Source organism: Salvelinus alpinus, chromosome 34 (genome assembly GCF_045679555.1).
Source record: "Salvelinus alpinus chromosome 34, SLU_Salpinus.1, whole genome shotgun sequence".
In the NCBI taxonomy this organism is placed as follows: Eukaryota; Metazoa; Chordata; class Actinopteri; order Salmoniformes; family Salmonidae; genus Salvelinus; species Salvelinus alpinus.
In genome coordinates this window covers 4,759,003-4,778,132 of record NC_092119.1, presented here as the reverse complement: position 1 = coordinate 4,778,132, position 19,130 = coordinate 4,759,003, and the positions used below count along the sequence as shown (strand labels likewise).

Sequence of the window (19,130 nt, the reverse complement as noted above, 5' to 3'; positions counted from 1 at the left end):
TGCAGCACCTGTTAAACTCTGTCCTATCGTGAGACAGAGCTGGTTGATCCCTAGACATTTGAAATATCTTCACGACCTCGAAGAGCCTCCAGGCTCCCGTCATAACGGTCAATTGTGAATGAGGGAAAAACAATTATTACAGGGTCAGTTTGGTAAAAACTAATCCCGTCCGAATTGTCCACTGGAAAAAACAGACAAGCTGGGGTAATAATGACATAATCGACATTCTATAGTAACACTAGTCAAATCAAATTCAAATCAAATGTATTTATAAAGTCCTTCTTACATCAGCTGATGCCACAAAGTGCTGTACAGAAACCCAGCCTAAAACCCCAAACAGCAAGCAGTGCAGGTGTAGAATGGGGCCTAAGTCATGGAAAGAGCAGGTGTCCTTTATATTTTGTACACTCAACGTAAAGGTCAGTCGCACTTTCTCATGAAACGGCTCAAAAAGGGACGTTTTGAGACAATCATGCTGGAGGTGTCGTGGCTGTTGGTACTGTCTATTTGTGCATCGTGTGTGTCTTTAGAAGAGAAAAATGTTTCAGGTTTTTAAAAAAGGGTTATCGTACAGTTTTAGAAATAATTCTGAATGAACAGATGATTCCAAGAGTTCACTACAAAGTGCACTAAGAGGAATACGTTGTCCTGGTAACTGATCACAGCTTGGGTGTCATGGCAACCCCAGTGTTGTTGTGAGTGTCTTTCAGCCAGGAGATCAGAATGGTGTTCAGCTCAGACGGCCTAAACACACACACACACACACACACACACACACACACACACACACACACACACACACACACACGTTATGCCAAATACAGTATGTCAGCCAATATACACAACTCTTTCAACTTGTCCACAGTTTATACCACACAAAACAACACACCAACTTCCTTAGACAGCAGAGCAGCAGTGACCCTATGACCTTTAACCTCTACCTGACCCGTCTCCCTCAGCAGGGCTTTAGATCAGAGGTCATTCTGGTGACTAACAGGAGCTGACTGCAGAGTTCACATGGTCAGCCTCCCCTCCATTGGTCTGTGCAAGGACAAACACACACACACACACACTGGGACTCACCTTTCCATCTGGGTCCAGTGTCCACACTCTTCGATGTGTCCTCTTGTTAGGTTGGGGATCTGACACACAGAGATGTCACAAGTCACACGTGTCAATTACATGTATACATGTGTGTATAAATATGTGTGTGTGTGGTCTCACCATGGTTTCCATCCCCTTGGAGAAGACAGGCAGCAGGACATGATCTTTACCAGCTGTCACCATGAGAGCTGGCATCAAGAGCTACACAAACACAGGAAACCGCAATCATTCGTCAACATATACTGTAACTGTGTTAACACACACACACACACACACACACACACCCCTACCTTAGCCCTGGGTCGGGAGCATAGCCATTTCCAGTTGCTCACAACATTACGGTACCAGTTCAACGGCCCTCTGGAAAAACAGAACACTCTGTCACTCTCCTCCTGCTGCTGACATTGTGTGTGTGTGAGGGAGAGAGAGTGTGTGTGTGAGGGAGAGAGAGTGTGTGTGTGAGGGAGAGAGAGTGTGTGTGTGAGGGAGAGAGTGTGTGTGTGTGAGGGAGAGAGAGTGTGTGTGTGAGGGAGAGAGTGTGTGTGTGTGAGGGAGAGAGAGTGTGTGTGTGAGGGAGAGAGAGTGTGTGTGTGAGGGAGAGAGAGTGTGTATACCTGAATCCCTTGTCTTTGAACTGAGTGATGTAGAACTGCAGAGCAGTCTCACTGAGGATGGAGCTCCTGGGAATCTCGTCTGGTAGTCCTACGAACAGACCACCTACACACACACACACACACACACACACACACACACACACAGTGTGAAGATTGATTGACAGCAATGTACTATGTTGCACAAGTTTTACAGCACAGTATTGTCGATCCAGTCAGTTGGTTAGTTGAATACCATAGGTCAACCCTTCAGTCCCAAACCTCCAATCATAACGTTGGTTTGTCTTCTAGACTCACCTCTGGCACAAACTCCAGCAGTGTTGATCTGAGGAACATTATCCTGGAGAACAACAAACAGAGATCATTCACAAGAGAGAGAGAGAGAGAGAGAGAGAGAGAGAGAGAGTGTGTGTGTGTGTGTGTGTGTGTGCGTGTGTGTGCGTGTGTGTGTGTGTGTGTGTGTGTGTGTGTGTGTGTGTGTGTGCGTGTGTGTGCGTGTGCGTGTGTGTCACCTTATCTCCACTGCCACGGAAGAAGATCTTGAAGGTCCTTGCCAGGTCTTTCTCCATCTCAGTTTCAGCTACACCCTGTAGAGTTACATAAGGAAAGGTCTCTGTTACATCCTGTAGAGTTACATAAGGAAAGGTCTCTGTTACATCCTGTAGATGAGTTACATAAGGAAAGGTCTCTGTTACATCCTGTAGATGAGTTACATAAGGAAAGGTCTCTGTTACAGTACATCCTGTAGAGGACTTACGGCCCTGCTATACTATTGCCATCAGGCGGCCGGTATTGCCATCAGCTTTCAGCCATTGAGGAAATTCTTCCGTTAAAAGCAATGAAAGCTGCTATACCGCCGCGTTGCGTCATGTCCAATGGCAGCGTCCAAGCTCAAGAATCAGAGGTTCAATTCTCAATGGCTGTGTGTCGCGTGTTCATTCTATCTTGTGAATTGAAATAATGAGAAACAAAAGTTGATTTTGGTTGCATATGGCCTCCACTAGACACACCACTGGTTATTGTACTAAGATTTATAAAGTCAAGAAGCTACTAGCTAGCACAAACTCTCGCTAGCTAGCTACATTGTCTATGTTCACAATGTAAACAAAAGCAACTTGAGTAATTAGAGGATCATTTAGCACTAGCAACAATTAAATGAGTACTTGCGAAAAAAACTGGAACCAAAGCCCAACCAGCTTTCACAGTCTCATGTCGTCCATGTTTCTCAAACGTCAACTTTCGAAGTTGTTCAATCATCACATTTTTAAGTATTTAAGGTTAGTCATGAACTCTAACTGGTTTTAAGGTTAGTTGTTATCTCTAACTGGTTAAGGTAAGGGTTAAGGTTAGTCATTAACTCTAACTGGTTAAGGTTAGTTGTTATCTCTAACTGGTTAAGGTTAGTTGTTAACTCTAACTGGTTAAGGTTAGTCATTAACTCTAACTGGTTATGGTTAGTTGTTAACTCTTAACTGGTTAAGGTTAATTGTTAACTCTTAACTGGTTAAGGTTAGTTGTTAACTCTTAACTGGTTAAGGTTAGTTGTTAACTCTAACTGGTTAAGGTTAGTTGTTAACTCTAACTGGTTAAGGTTAGTTGTTAACTCTAACTGGTTAAGGTTAGTTGTTAACTCTTAACTGGTTAAGGTTAGTTGTTAACTCTTAACTGGTTAAGGTTAGTTGTTAACTCTTAACTGGTTAAGGTTAGTTGTTAACTCTTAACTGGTTAAGGTTAGTTGTTAACTCTAACTGGTTAAGGTAAGGGTTAAGGTTAGTCATTAACTCTAACTGGTTATGGTTAGTCATGAACTCTAACTGGTTAAGGTTAGTTGTTATCTCTAACTGGTTAAGGTTAGTTGTTAACTCTAACTGGTTAAGGTTAGTTGTTAACTCTAACTGGTTAAGGTTAGTTGTTAACTCTAACTGGTTATGGTTAGTTGTTATCTCTAACTGGTTAAGGTTAGTTGTTATCTCTAACTGGTTAAGGTTAGTTGTTAACTCTAACTGGTTAGGGTAAGGGTTAAGGTTTGGGACCTTTTGAATCAGTCAGATGATTACACCATCCTCCATCCCCTCCACAACACTCTGGCAAAACTGAAACCTTCTTGAAAAGTAACAGCGCTCACTGTCGCCCCCCTAGTGGCCGGTTTCAACGTCATCTCCCGACGTCCTCAGACATGGAAGAACGTCGAATACTGACTTCTATAACGGGTGACTTGGCTACCAAAGCAAAGTCACCTACTGACACATAATGGATGAATATGGTACAGTAGGGGGACAATAGAGTAAAGTTCCTCTCCCCTCCGTTCCACACACTTACGGGGTCCTGGAAGTAGAGCTGGTAGTCGAAGATTGGCACAGTCTTCAGGAAGTTCATTGGATCCTTGGAGGGGTCCACAGGAAACAGAGGGGTGTTCAGAGAAGCTACCGCTCTACACACACACACACACACACACACACACACACACACACACACACACACACACACACACACACACACACACACAAGGTATTGGTTTAATTCTTTACTTTACCGTCTCAGGGAGTGTGTGTGTGTGTGCGCATGTGTGTGTGTTAAGGTTTCCACATACTTAACGTGCGTAGATCTACCTACACGTGTGTGTGCTCTTGGGTGGAGTCAGATGTTTGGGGGGGGGGGGGGGGCAACGTATTCCTTTTGTAACATAATAGCCTTGCCGATCCATGTGTTCCTAAACCCCCCAATAGCAACATACACACGTTTGCGTAAGGTGTTTAGACCCCTTTAGTCTACCTGACTCTCTCTGGATGACACCTGGCCATGTTCCAGACCACAACTCCACCCCAATCATGACCAACCAGAGTCACCTGGGGAATACCCTGAGAGAGAGACAGAGAGAGAGACAGAGAGAGATTTAATAACTTAATAATAAATAAATAAATAATAAAATAAGATTTAATAAGATTTAACAAATTTAGTTAATTTGTATTGTTTATTTCACTTTTGTATAATATCTACCTCACTTGCTTTGGCAATGTTAACACATGTTTCCCATGCCAATAAAGCCCCTTGAATTGAATTGAATTGAATTGAAAATTGAATTGAGAGAGAGAGAGAGAGAGACAGAGCGAGAGACACAGAGCGAGAGAGAGACACAGAGCGAGAGAGAGACAGAGCGAGAGAGAGACAGAGCGAGAGAGAGAGACAGAGACAGAGCAGAGAGAGAGACAGAGCGAGAGAGACACAGAGCGAGAGAGAGAGACAGAGCGAGAGAGACAGAGCGAGAGACAGAGAGAGAGAGACAGAGCGAGAGACAGAGAGAGAGAGAGACACAGAGAGAGAGAGAGACACAGCGAGAGAGAGAGACACAGAGCGAGGGCGAGAGACAGAGCGAGGGCGAGAGACAGAGCGAGGGCGAGAGACAGAGAGAGAGAGAGACAGAGCGAGAGAGACAGAGCGAGAGAGCGAGAGAGAGAGCGAGAGAGAGACAGAGAGAGAGCGAGAGAGATAGAGAGAGAGAGGGCATTAAAGGAAGCGTTGAGCTCTTCCTGTAGCATCACACCGCCCATGTGGCGACTAATACTTCACCCTGATAGCTTAACATACAGGGCTGATTATTGGGAGTGGACTCACCATTTTATCCATGAAAGTCACAAGATCCTACAACAGAGATAAGAACATACAGAAAACCATTACAATCATGTCAAGGATAGACAGGGGATGTTTTGTTCGTATGTAAGCGTGTCCCTTACCTGGCAGATCTGTTCCTGTGAGTACTCCTCTATGTCTAGAGAGAGAGAACGTGTGGGAGAGGAAAGAGGAAGAGAGAGTGTTATTGAAATTGAATAAATCAATCTTGGTCTGTAATAATGATGGTGTTCCTATTGTGTTTGACACTACAGTCCCCCAACAGAAGGGAGATGGAGAAACCAGGCTTTAAACTGTTCAACTAACCAGCAGGGAGATGGAGAAACCAGGCTTTAAACTGTTCAACTAACCAGCAGGGAGATGGAGAAACCAGGCTTTAAACTGTTCAACTAACAGCAGGGAGATGGAGAAACCAGGCTTTAAACTGTTCAACTAACAGCAGGGAGATGGAGAAACCAGGCTTTAAACTGTTCAACTAACCAGCAGGGAGATGGAGAAACCAGGCTTTAAACTGTTCAACTAACCAGCAGGGAGATGGAGAAACCAGGCTCTAAACTGTTCAACTAACAGCAGACTAAACTTAAAACTGTAAAACCATGGAACGAGACATTGTCAGTAAACCCTGTACGTGTCGACAGTCACATAACTGTACTTCTCTAGTGTGAGAAAGGAAAGATGGAGGGAATAAATAAGGAAGGAAGGTGCCACACACAGCACTTCTCATTAAGATGGGTGTCCAGTCAGGTCACTCCAGTCAGGTCACTCCAGTCAGGTCACTCCAGACCCTACTCCAGTCAGGTCACTCCAGACCCTACTCCAGTCAGGTCACTCCAGTCAGGTCACTCCAGACCCTACTCCAGTCAGGTCACTCCAGTCAGGTCACTCCAGTCAGGTCACTCCAGATCCTACTCCAGTCAGGTCACTCCAGTCAGGTCACTCCAGACCCTACTCCAGTCAGGTCACTCCAGCCAGGTCACTCCAGATCCTACTCCAGTCAGGTCACTCCAGTCAGGTCACTCCAGACCCTACTCCAGTCAGGTCACTCCAGCCAGGTCACTCCAGACCCCACTCCAGTCAGGTCACTCCAGTCAGGTCACTCCAGACCCTACTTCAGTCATGTCACTTTAGTCAGGTCACTCCAGTCAGGTCACTCCAGCCAGGTCACTCCAGACCCTACTCCAGTCATGTCACTCTAGTCAGGTCACTCCAGTCAGGTCACTCCAGTCAGGTCACTCCAGACCCTACTCCAGTCAGGTCACTCCAGTCAGGTCACGTCAGGTCACTCCAGTCAGGTCACTCCAGACCCTACTCCAGTCAGGTCACTCCAGACTCTACTCCAGTCAGGTCACTCCAGACTCTACTCCAGTCAGGTCACTCCAGACTCTACTCCAGTCAGGTCACTCCAGACCCTACTCCAGTCAGGTCACTCCAGCCAGGTCACTCCAGACCCTACTCCAGTCAGGTCACTCCAGACCCTACTCCAGTCGGGTCACTCCAGTCAGGTCACTCCAGACCCTACTCCAGTCAGGTCACTCCAGCCAGGTCACTCCAGACCCTACTCCAGTCAGGTCACTCCAGTCAGGTCACTCCAGTCAGGTCACTCCAGATCCAAGGCGATATGTGTTGTTCATCTAGGTCCCCAGTACGTCGGGAGATGCCTCTAAAACCGGCCACTAGGGGCAACGGTGAGCGCTTTTACCATCAAGTAGGGTGTTGCGGACGGCGGGTGGGCGTAAAGCCGCGAGCTCCGGCTCCGAGGGTCCCGTGTTCAATCCCAGTGCCAGGCACTCATTATATATTGTTTAGATTCAACCCTATCCCTTACCTTAACCCTTAGGAATTAATTAATTAAGTCATAATTCAATTCACTATATACATATAGACATGTTCACACACACTCTAACCTGGTGGAGCTGTAGACTCTCCATAGCCCTTCATGTCCAGAGATAAGACTCTAAACCCTGCATCAGCTAGAGCTGGAATCTGAGAGAGAGAGAGAGGTGTGTGAGTGAGTGAGTAGTCGTGTGTGTGTGTGTGTGTGTGTGTGTGTGTGTGTGTGGGTGTGTGTGTACCTGGTATCTCCATGAGTACCAACTCTCAGGGAAGCCGTGACACAGCATGACTGGAGGCCCCGTCCCCATCTCCACATAGTGCAGCTTTACCCTGGGCTAGAGAGAGAGAGACAGAGAGAGAGAGACAGAGAGAACGAGACCGACAGAGAGACAGAGAGAGAGAGACAGAGAGACAGAGCAAGAGAGAGAGGGACAGAGAGAACGAGACAGAGACAGAGACAGAGAGACAGAGCAAGAGAGAGAGAGACAGAGCGGGAGAGACAGAGAGAGAGAGACAAACAAACAACAACACGAAGAATTATCTATCCAAAATGGAGATGTATGGGTAAACCACTTCTCCAATCTTTTTGGCTCTATAACAAAGAATAAAGAGCAAAAACATATACATGATCAAATACAAATCCTAGAATCAATTATTAAAGACTACCAGAACCCACTGGATTCTCCAATTACCTTGAATGAGTTACAGGACAAAATAAAAACCCTCCAACCCAAAAAGGCCTGTGGTGTTGATGGTATCCTTAATGAAATGATCAAATATACAGACAACAAATTCCAATTGGCTATACTAAAACTCTTTAACATCGTCCTTAGCTCTGGCATCTTCCCCAATATTTGGAACCAAGGACTGATCACCCCAATCCACAAAAGTGGAGACAAATTTGACCCCAATAACTACCGTGGAATATGCGTCAACAGTAACCTTGGGAAAATACTCTGCATTATCATTAACAGCAGACTCGTACATTTCCTCAATGAAAACAATGTACTGAGCAAATGGCAAATTGGCTTTTTACCAAATTACCGTACAACAGACCATGTATTCACCCTACACACCCTAATTGACAACCAAACAAACCAAAACAAAGGCAAAGTCTTCTCATGCTTTGTTGATTTCAAAAAAGCCTTAGCCTCAATTTGGCATGAGGGTCTGCTATACAAATTGATGGAAAGTGGTGTTGGGGGTAAAACATACGACATTATAAAATCCATGTACACAAACAACAAGTGTGCGGTTAAAATTGGCAAAAAACACACACATTTCTTCACACAGGGTCGTGGGGTGAGACAGGGATGCAGCTTAAGCCCCACCCTCTTCAACATATATATCAACGAATTGGCGTTGCACTAGAACAGTCTGCAGCACCCGGTCTCACCCTACTAGAATCCGAAGTCAAATGTCTACTGTTTGCTGATGATCTGGTGCTTCTGTCACCAACCAAGGAGGGCCTACAGCAGCACCTAGATCTTCTGCACAGATTCTGTCAGACCTGGGTCCTGACAGTAAATCTCAGTAAGACCAAAATAATGGTGTTCCAAAAAAGGTCCAGTCACCAGGACCACAAATTCCATCTAGACACCGTTGCCCTAGAGCACACAAAAAACTATACATACCTCGGCCTAAACATCAGCACCACAGGTAACTTCCACAAAGCTGTGAACGATCTGAGAGACAAGGCAAGAAGGGCCTTCTATGCCATCAAAAGGAACATAAATTTCAACATACCAATTAGGATCTGGCTAAAAATACTTGAATCAGTCATAGAGCCCATTGCCCTTTATGGTTGTGAGGTCTGGGGTCCGCTCACCAACCAAGATTTCACAAAATGGGACAAACACCAAATTGAGACTCTGCATGCAGAATTCTGCAAAAATATCCTCCGTGTACAACGTAGAACACCAAATAATGCATGCAGAGCAGAATAAGGCCGATACCCACTAATTATCAAAATCCAGAAAAGAGCCGTTAAATTCTACAACCACCTAAAAGGAAGCGATTCCCAAACCTTCCATAACAAAGCCATCACCTACAGAGAGATGAACCTGGAGAAGAGTCCCCTAAGCAAGCTGGTCCTAGGGCTCTGTTCACAAACACAAACACACCCCACAGAGCCCCAGGACAACAGCACAATTAGACCCAACCAAATCATGAGAAAACAAAAAGATAATTACTTGACACATTGGAAAGAATTAACAAAAAAACAGAGCAAACTAGAATGCTATTTGGCCCTAAACAGAGAGTACACAGTGGCAGAATACCTGACCACTGTGACTGACCCAAACTTAAGGAAAGCTTTGACTATGTACAGACTCAGTGAGCATAGCCTTGCTATTGAGAAAGGCCGCCGTAGGCAGACATGGCTCTCAAGAGAAGACAGGCTATGTGCACACTGCCCACAAAATGAGGTGGAAACTGAGCTGCACTTCCTAACCTCCTGCCCAATGTATGACCATATTAGAGAGACATATTTCCCTCAGATTACACAGATCCACAAAGAATTTGAAAACAAATCCAATTTTGATAAACTCCCATATCTACTGGGAGAAATTCCACAGTGTGCCATCACAGCAGCAAGATTTGTGACCTGTTGCCACAAGAAAAGGGCAACCAGTGAAGAACAAACACCATTGTAAATACAACCCATATTTATGCTTATTTATTTTCCCTTGTGTACTTTAACCATTTGTACATTGTTACAACACTGTATATATATAATATAACATTTGTAATGTCTTTATTGTTTTGAAACTTCTGTATGTGTAATGTTTACTGTTAATTTGTATTGTTTATTTCACTTTTGTATAATATCTACCTCACTTGCTTTGGCAATGTTAACACATGTTTCCCATGCCAATAAAGCCCCTTGAATTGAATTGAATTGAGACAGAGACACAGAGACACAGAGAGACAGAGAGAGAGACAGAGACACAGAGAGACAGAGACACAGAGACACAGAGACACAGAGAGACAGAGACAGACGGGGGGGCTGAGTGAGTTCTTCAATAAAGTAACCCCATTGTGTGATCGTGTATACGCTTTCTGCTACATACAGCATTGTGTTGTTACCTTGATGGTGATATAGCCATGAGAGACCTCCTCTGGGTTGCAAGAGGCTGGGTAGCTTTCCCCTGTTACGACCTGGAACACACACACACACACACACACACACACACACACACACACACACACCTCCATAACAAAACCAACATTGAATAATAGGCTACTTGCTTGATTCCCAGAGGAAATGTAAATTATAGACTTAAACGGGGATATTATCTATCTGCTAATCAGCCCTCAGAACGGAGTTTCCTGAAATCACCAGAACATTTGAAATACAAGAATAAATTTTAAAAAAGGGTTTGGAATACTGCAGCTGGCTAATGTATCAGGGAAGTCCGCGATGACACGTTTACTTTAAATCTGAAAAATAACCATCACATTCTCACAGACATTGTGACGGACAAGAAAAGTTACAACATATCACTGTGTGTGTGTTACCTGTACTCCAGTGAAGGCCTCTACTTGTTTCAGAGCTTCCGGCAGGTCCTTCACCAGAACAGCTGTCATCCCTACTGCCTCTGCTGCTCCCACCCCCTCCTCATCGTCACCCAACCACAGAGCCTGAAATACAGACTGACAGGTCAGCTGTCCACTCGCAACACAGAGGAACACAGATGAGAGACCAGGGCCGACTCCAGGCATAAGTGACATAAGCGGTTTCATAGGGGCGCCAGGCCACTAGGGGGCCCCTGAAACCCACCTCCAAAAAATGAGTTTTTTGTTTTAGAATTGAGAGTTAGAGTTTGAAGTTCAAAAATGTGGTTGTGCATCAGCTATTTTTTGTCTGACCACACTGTAAATGGCCCTGCCTCCATGAACCCGCTTCTGACTGGGCTTGAGCCAAGGTCCTCTACCTCGCCAACACAGGTGACCCACCCGCTTGACAACGTACAAACACACAGGTGACCACCCGCTTGACAACGTACAAACACACAGGTGACCACCCGCTTGACAACGTACAAACACACAGGTGACCACCCGCTTGACAACGTACACACACAGGTGACCACCCGCATGACAACATACAAACCAGTTGAGCTACAGAAAAGGATTTGAATTGGATAGCACCAACATTTAGCTGTGGAGTGAGCTTACAACACATTCTGAACTCTGTTACACAGATAACTTCCTGTTGTTAATGACACAATAGCTGAGAGCAACTCTACACAGGGAGGTCAGATAAGGATTTCTAGTGGTGTAAACGGTGTAAACTGATATGTATAAACGGAGGTTTTAGGAATGTGCATGTAAGGAATGTAACAGCTTCTCGATGAGAGGTGGAAGCTGGACATTGTTTCAGTATGTATCTCTATGGGAGTTGCAGTATGTATCTGTATGGGAGTTGCAGTATGTATCTGTATGGGAGTTGCAGTATGTATCTCTATGGGAGTTGCAGTATGTATCTGTATGGGAGTTGCAGTATGTATCTCTATGGGAGTTGCAGTATGTATCTCTTGTGACTCCCAAGACATTGATGTCAGGATGTCGATCAAATGTTATTGATGCCATTTTAATTGGACTCTTAATAAAACGTATCATATGTGCTGAGATCAACAGAACAGCCTTTACAGACAGACAGATCACCTCTACCTCTCTGGGAGAACTGCCGGTAGGCCTTAGTGTGTCTGTGTCTGTATGTGTGTGTGTGTGTCTGTGTGTGTCTGTGTGTTTCTGTGTGTGTGTGTGTGTGTATGCGCGCAGTGTGTGTGTGTGTGTGTGTGTGTGTGTGTGTGTGTGTGTGTGTGTGTGTGTGTGTGTGTGTGTATGCGCGCAGTGTGTGTGTGTGTGTGTGTGTGTGTGTGTGTGTGTGTGTGTGTGTGTGTGTATGCGCGCAGTGTGTGTGTGTGTGTGTGTGTGTGTGTGTGTGTGTAAGCACATGCCAGTGTGTGTGTGCGCTGTAGTGTACATGTGTGTGTGTGTGTGTGTGTGTGTGTGTGTGTGTGTGTGTGTGTGTGTGTATGTGCGCAGTGTGTGTGTGCAAGCGTGCCAGTATGTGTATATACCTGTTTCGGAGGCACTCCCAGCTGTGTGAGAGCGGAGGTGAACAGGTCGGTCTCTGGGACCCTGAGGCCTGTACGACAGGACTGTAGTACCACGTCAAAATGGCCGCCCAGCAGAGAGAGGAGCCGGCCAGAGCTATCTCCACTCCCACTGTCATCCACCCACTGGTTGGCCAACACGCCTGTCAATAACCCTGACAGACAACACAAGGAAGCGGGACATGGCATGTGACCTTAGACTGTACAATGTGAACTCTGTATCAGGTGTGTGTGTGTGTGTGTGTGTGTGTGTGTGTGTGTGTGTGTGTGTGTGTGTGTGTGTGTGTGTGTGTGTGTGTGTGTGTGTGTGTGTGTGTGTGTGTGTGTGTGTGTTACCTTGACTGCGGAGCGTAGCTACAGTCTGCAGAATGCGTTTGTTGACGGTGGTTGAATCTCTGAGTTCCTCCAACAGGCTCTTCACAGAGAACCCAGCAGGAAGACTGACCTTCTGATCTGATGCTGCACTCACACACTCTGCATCAAGCTCTGGGATCATCTACACAGTGGTAGACACACACACACACACAATGACTTGTTGCCACTTGTCACATGTCATGTAAGGTGACGCAAGAATTTCCATGGAAGGCCCATTTCAATAGAAGGACCACATTTCAATAGAAGACCACATTTCAACAGAAGGACCACATTTCAATAGAAGGACCACATTTCAATAGAAGACCACATTTCAACAGAAGGACCACATTTCAATAGAAGACCCACATTTCAACAGAAGGACCACATTTCAACAGAAGGACCACATTTCAATAGAAGACCACATTTCAACAGAAGGACCACATTTCCATGGATTATAATATACATAGACTAAACTATTTCTGCTGTGTCATGTTTGTACCAGTTCTAGGGGTCATTGAGGAACCAATGTTTGAGGTGGCAGGTAGCCTAGTGGTTAGAGCATTGGGTCAGTAACTGAAGGATCGCTAGGTCAAATCCCAGAGCCGACTAGGTAAAAATCTGTTGTGCTGCCCCTGAACAAGGCATTTAACCCACTGTTCCTAGCCTGTCATTGTAAATAAGAATTTGTTCTTAACTGACTTGCCTAGTAAAATAAAAATCAAGATCTTGAACTTTTAGAGTTAACAGCTTGGCAACGAAGTTCTGACCATGTTGGTAGTTTGAATGTGACGTTATTTGTCTGTGTAGGCTGTCTGTGTAGGCTGTCTGTGTAGGCTGTCTGTGTAGGTTGCCTGTGTAGGTTGCCTGTGTAGGCTGTCTGTGTAGGCTGCCTGTGTAGGCTGCCTGTGTAAAAGGCAATTTATGCTTGATCTGTAAATGTGGTTGTATACGTCGTTTGTATGGTGTGATGCAATTACGGAACCTCCAGAGTCATGCAGAGGCCAAACTGAGCTCCATACCGCATCCCCGTGCGCCTCAACTTCTGCAACAATGTGGAGGGCTCCTTATAGCTCTGCATTGACATGATTGGTTGATGGTAGGTGAAGGCGGGAGGTTCTGTATCAACACAAACTCACTTCCTAGACAAGGTCCTTGACAACAGCTCTGCGCAGGAAGTACGGATGCCCTGACTTAATGCAGAGGCCGTATCACCGTAAATGCAGATGGTCGGATTGACCATGTAGCGTCTTTAACTCACCTGAGAGAGTGTGAGTTTGCCCCTCTCTGCGCGTCCCATGGCGCTGTGCTTGTCAGTCACCACCTTCTTCAGAAAACCACTAAAACAGAACATAAGCATTGATTTACACACCACACCACGTATTGCGGGTTTGACTTATTAGTTGTTAAGTTTAATATTACATGTAACAATCGGCGTATACAACATCTCATACCACACACACAATCTGTCTGTCTGTCTGGGAGTTTAGAGTCATTCTAGATGGATTTCTTAAAAAAATTAAAAAAATACATATTCCCTTCCATTCAGTCCATGTAATAGGAGGCTACTGGGGACGTAGGGTAGTAGGGGGTAACTGCCCCCTCCCCCTGTAATTCACATAAAGACCACAAGATGTCACCAAATTATTTTCCCAACACTTTCCCTGGCTGTCACTGTTCTTGCTGAACAAAATAGTTCCTCTGTGTCATCACAACTTTTGGAGATATTTCAACAAAACGATTTTGTGGAAGTTGATCTACTTTTTGCAATTTAAAAAAAAGTTGTAGATATATTCTAACAATGAAGTTAGATCTATATATACAGCTCTGGAAAAAAAAACATGAGACAACTGCAAAATTATCAGTTTCTCTGGTTTTACTATTTATAGGTATGTGTTTGGGTAAAATGAACATGTTTGTTTTATTCTATAAACTACTTACAGCATTTCTCCCGAATAAAAATGTAATTTGGAGCATTTATAATTTATAGTTAAATAAAGGTTAAACAAAAAAATCGCCAATGTCATGGTTAGCAGATGTTATTGCGAATATAGGGAAATGCTTGTACTTCTAGTTCCGACAGTGCAGCAATATCTAACAAGTAATATCTAACAATTCTTTGGTCAAACTGAGATTTCAGTAACAAAATCACCGTTCTGTTGTCGTGTAACCAAATGTTGATTATTCTGAACATGCGCATTACTAACTGATGTTTCAGTGTCCGTCTGTACGCGCTGAACAACGCATGAGATTCAGTTTGCACTATATCTCACCGCTGAAAAAAGATTTGATTCATACCTGGGGAGTTTGAGGTTTTCTTCGAATTTGAGGAAAACTTCTGCAGGTCTGGGAGAAACAACGACCCCCCACAGGTTGAACAAAACCGCTTTCTTGGTCGCCATGTCATCGATCTCTCTGTCCGGGGGAGTCTCTACTGGGGACAGGGGAGATGGGTGACTAAGTGAAACTCTGACCTACTGAAAACAATTTATGTAGCATAAAGACAAGTGTTGTAATAGTGGGCTATCGCTACACAACTCCTCCCCTAAACGACTCGATGCGTTCCAGGTCGTCATTATTGTAGTCGTGCCGCTGCACACATCATAAACTGTTACTGTAAAGGTGTAAATAAATTATGTTCAATTCCTGCATAAAATGGGTAAATACGCCACCTCCTGTCAGATTGGTGTGTTTACGTTGTATAATGCACTCAGTGGTAAAAGTATGGAATTCTGGGTAATCCACAGCAAATCTATGGATAATTGTTGTGGGAGTGTTGCTAATATTGAGGACTGAACAAACATCTATACTGTGTCCTATGATTGCAGCTTTGGTAATAAACACACTATCCACCCACTACTCCTTTGTGTGCTGACTCGCTGACTTGTGGGACAGGAAAGAACGGTCACACTACTTTGTTCCTGAGATAGACGTTGTGAGATCTGACGATCAGCGCAGCGCGACTGTTGCTGTAAAAACGCTCTTGAAGGCAACCGGTAAAAGATAAGATGCTTTTATGGAAAATGATGAACTCAAAGCCCTAGGCTAATCTTACACGCAGATCACCAGCTCGCTGAATGTGCGGTTATGGATGTGTGTTGAAATATGAATGAATAGCTGTCTGCCGTGATCTATGGTAGTACATAGAGAAGTGTGCTATTCTAAATTTATGACCAACTAGTTAGGCGTTTGTCTCTAGTAGGTCAAAGGCTGTTGTTGTAGGTGAGAAGTGAGGAGGAGAGGCAGGCTGTTCATACTCACCTGGTTCAATTCTTTCACGTTATTATTGTAAACTAAAACGGAGACTAAAATTAATAATGAAAAAACGATTTAGTAAACTGAAACAAAATAATTAAACTATTATCTTTAAACTCCAAAACGAATTAAAATAAAAACTGTTACTATTCTTTAATGTCAGAGTTGCTTTGCCTATTGTTTATCGTATGTAGTATTATTTTGAATTGCAATAAGTGTTATTACATTGGTTGCACAACTACTTTTGCAGAAGTGGTTTAATTGTTGTATGTGGTAACAGTATTTTGCATGCACACGCTACCACATCGTTTTCTATAGAGGCCTTTATTAAGGGGTTTTATTGTGCTGCCATGGGAGCTTCTAGAGTCATCCCAGAGTCATCCCAGAGTCATTCTAGAGTCATCCCAGAGTCATTCTAGAGTCATCCCAGAGTCATCCCAGAGTCATTCTAGTCATCCCAGAGTCATTCTAGAGTCATCCCAGAGTCATCCCAGAGTCATTCTAGTCATCCCAGAGTCATTCTAGTCATCCCAGAGTCATCCCAGAGTCATCCCAGAGTCATCCTAGAGTCATCCTAGTCATCCCAGAGTCATCCCAGAGTCATTCTAGAGTCATCCCAGAGTCATTCTAGAGTCATCCCAGAGTCATCCCAGAGCCATTCTAGAGTCACCCAGAGTCACCCCAGAGTCATCCCAGTCATTCTAGTCATTCTAGTCATCCCAGAGTCATCCTAGTCATTCTAGTCATCCCAGAGTCATCCCAGAGTCATTCTAGAGTCATCCCAGAGTAATTCTAGAGTCATCCCAGAGTAATTCCAGAGTCATTCCAGAGTCATCCCAGAGTCATTCTAGTCTTCCCAGAGTCATTTCAGAGTCATTCTAGAGTCATCCCAGAGTCATTCTAGAGTCATCCCAGAGTAATTCTAGAGTCATCCCAGAGTAATTCTAGAATCATTCTAGAGTCATTCCAGAGTCATCCCAGAGTCATTCTAGAGTCATTCTAGAGTCATCCCAGAGTAATTCTAGAATCATTCTAGTCATCCCAGAGTCATTCTAGAGTCATCCCAGAGTAATTCTAGAATCATTCTAGTCATCCCAGAGTCATCCCAGAGTCATCCCAGAGTCATCCCAGAGTCATTCTAGAGTCATTCCAGAGTCATCCCAGAGTCATCCCAGAGTCATCCCAGAGTCATTCCAGAGTCATCCCAGAGTCATCCCAGACAGTTTTTGTACCTTGCTCATGCGCTGAGTAATTTACGACTGTGTGGCGCCAGGGCAGATCTGATAAGTTTGTTTATATTGATGCTGTGTTTATAGCCCTTATAGACATGTTACTAGTGTGATGCCATTAGCCATTTATTAATGTACACATATGTATATTGCATAGTTATAACCATTAACTAATACTGTTTACATGTGTGAATATCTTTGTCTTATAGAACCACAACAATAAGATTCCAAGTCTCTTTCAGATGACCAAACACAGCTGTGTGTGTGTGTGTGTGTGTGTGTGTGTGTGTGTGTGTGTGTGTGTGTGTGTGTGTGTGTGTGTGTGTGTGTGTGTGTGTGTGTGTGTGTGTGTGTGTGTGTGTGTGTGTGTGTGTGTGTGTGTGTGTGTTTGTGACTATCAAGAGTATCGTGATGGGCCTCAACATCATGTTCTAACCAGACAGCACTATAGAGGACAGAACCACACCAATCAGCTGTACAGTAAGTATATAACAGGTGAGGACATTCACAGCCGACCGCTCAGACGGGTGAGGGCAGCCGACCGCTCAGATGGGTGAGGGCAGCCGACCGCTCAGACGGGTGAGGGCAGCCGACCGCTCAGACGGGTGAGGGCAGACCAGCCAACCGTTTTTACAAGGTCCTTCTAGATGGTTTCTAGATGGTCCGTCATTTCTCCAGATTTAGCGACCAACAGTTTTTTACATGGTCCGTCATCAACGGACAACTTTTATCCGCAGACTGCAACACACCTTGAAAGACTGGTGACCATCGACTTGACAAAAGTGATCTGCGCATGTGCACGGGTGCGCTTCAGCTGCTACAACGTGGTAGCTCCAGGACCAATCTAGAGGCGAAAGAAACACACACCTATTTAGGCGAGGTGCTGGCTAGCGGAGTAGAACACTTTAAAAAAATAAATAAAGGAGAGCCGCACACTCTAGGAGCTCAGATGCAAAAAATATTTACATCCAACGTTTCGACATACAAAGCTGGGTAGTAAACAATCAGGGTAGTAAACAATAGTAAACAATCAGGGTAGTAAACAATCAGGGTAGTAAACAATCAGGGTAGTAAACAATCAGGGTAGTAAACAAAACAGGGTAGTAAACAATCAGGGTAGTAAACAATCAGGGTAGTAAACAATCAGGGTAGTAAACAATCAGGGTAGTAAACAATCAGGGTAGTAAACAATCAGGGTAGTAAACAATCAGGGTAGTAAACAAAACAGCGGAGAAGTTTAACCTCATGCTGCAACGCTCCTGGTTGTTGTGGAAACGGACCCACTTCTACTGTTTACTTGGTGCATCTATGTCATCTCGCTGAGTCTACCTTTAAAGCTAACCTGACCCATCACCTTATGCATTACTGCCACCCAGTGGCAAGAAGTGACATCCCCAAAAACACAACAACTATACAAGACAGTGGAGGCTGCTGGGGGGAGGACGGCTCATAATAATGGCCGAAACTGAGCAAATGGAATGGCATCAAACACATGGAAACCATGTGTTTGATGTATTTGATACAATTCAACTTATTCCAGCCATTCCACTTAATTCCAGCCCGTCCTCCCCAATTAAGGTGTCACCAACCTCCTATGATACAACCCATACTGTACATGGGGTTGTGACTAGATGTGGAAAAATAGCAAAGATCTGATCCGGGAGGACCATGTAGAACGGGGCACATGGTTTCCATGGTTTCCAGGTGTTTGATGCCATTCCATTTGCTCCGTTCCGGCCATTATTATGATCTGTTAGACATTCTACTAGAGGAGCCAGCGGATAAGGGTCAACCGTCACAGGTCTGTCCGAGAAGTCCCAGAAGATATCTTCAAAACAGGTTTATTCAGAGAATGGATTCAACACACCACGCTGGTCTGTAATGAATGTGGGAGTTTATAAAAGTGGTTCTATGGAGAAACATAAATAAATAGTATGTCATGGAATAGTAATCTAGGCTAGATATAATATAATGACATGAATGCTAGGACTAGCATATAC

The 19,130-nt window shown here is 44.4% G+C and overlaps 1 protein-coding gene across 1 annotated transcript; it reads right to left on the bottom strand.

Moving 5' to 3' along the window:
* Window positions 1-378: 378 nt before the first annotated feature.
* LOC139563829 (bifunctional epoxide hydrolase 2-like) lies at window positions 379-15,138 on the bottom strand. Its single transcript, XM_071382756.1, has 19 exons — window positions 14,945-15,138; window positions 13,908-13,986; window positions 12,632-12,791; window positions 12,260-12,450; window positions 10,695-10,817; window positions 10,263-10,334; window positions 7,415-7,510; window positions 7,247-7,325; window positions 5,447-5,481; window positions 5,328-5,354; window positions 4,488-4,573; window positions 4,035-4,146; window positions 2,228-2,302; window positions 2,013-2,055; window positions 1,719-1,821; window positions 1,395-1,464; window positions 1,225-1,305; window positions 1,084-1,142; window positions 379-744 (listed from the first exon to the last, which is right to left on the bottom strand). Exons 1-19 carry the CDS (start codon window positions 15,046-15,048, stop codon window positions 660-662), a joined length of 1,680 nt encoding a protein of 559 aa, XP_071238857.1. The 5' UTR covers window positions 15,049-15,138; the 3' UTR covers window positions 379-659.
* Between the last annotated feature and the right edge of the window lie 3,992 nt (window positions 15,139-19,130).

Bases quoted from the DNA above. Each gene is read 5' to 3' on its own strand.
- LOC139563829 (XM_071382756.1), bottom strand. From the start codon at position 15,048: ATGGCGACCAAGAAAGCGGTTTTGTTCAACCTGTGGGGGGTCGTTGTT. The intron at 5,355-5,446 runs GTAAGGGACACG...TCTCTGTTGTAG, and splicing joins CACAGGAACAGATCTGCCAG to GATCTTGTGACTTTCATGGA. The intron at 1,306-1,394 runs GTAGGGGTGTGT...GTGTTTGTGTAG, and splicing joins GCTCCCGACCCAGGGCTAAG to CTCTTGATGCCAGCTCTCAT.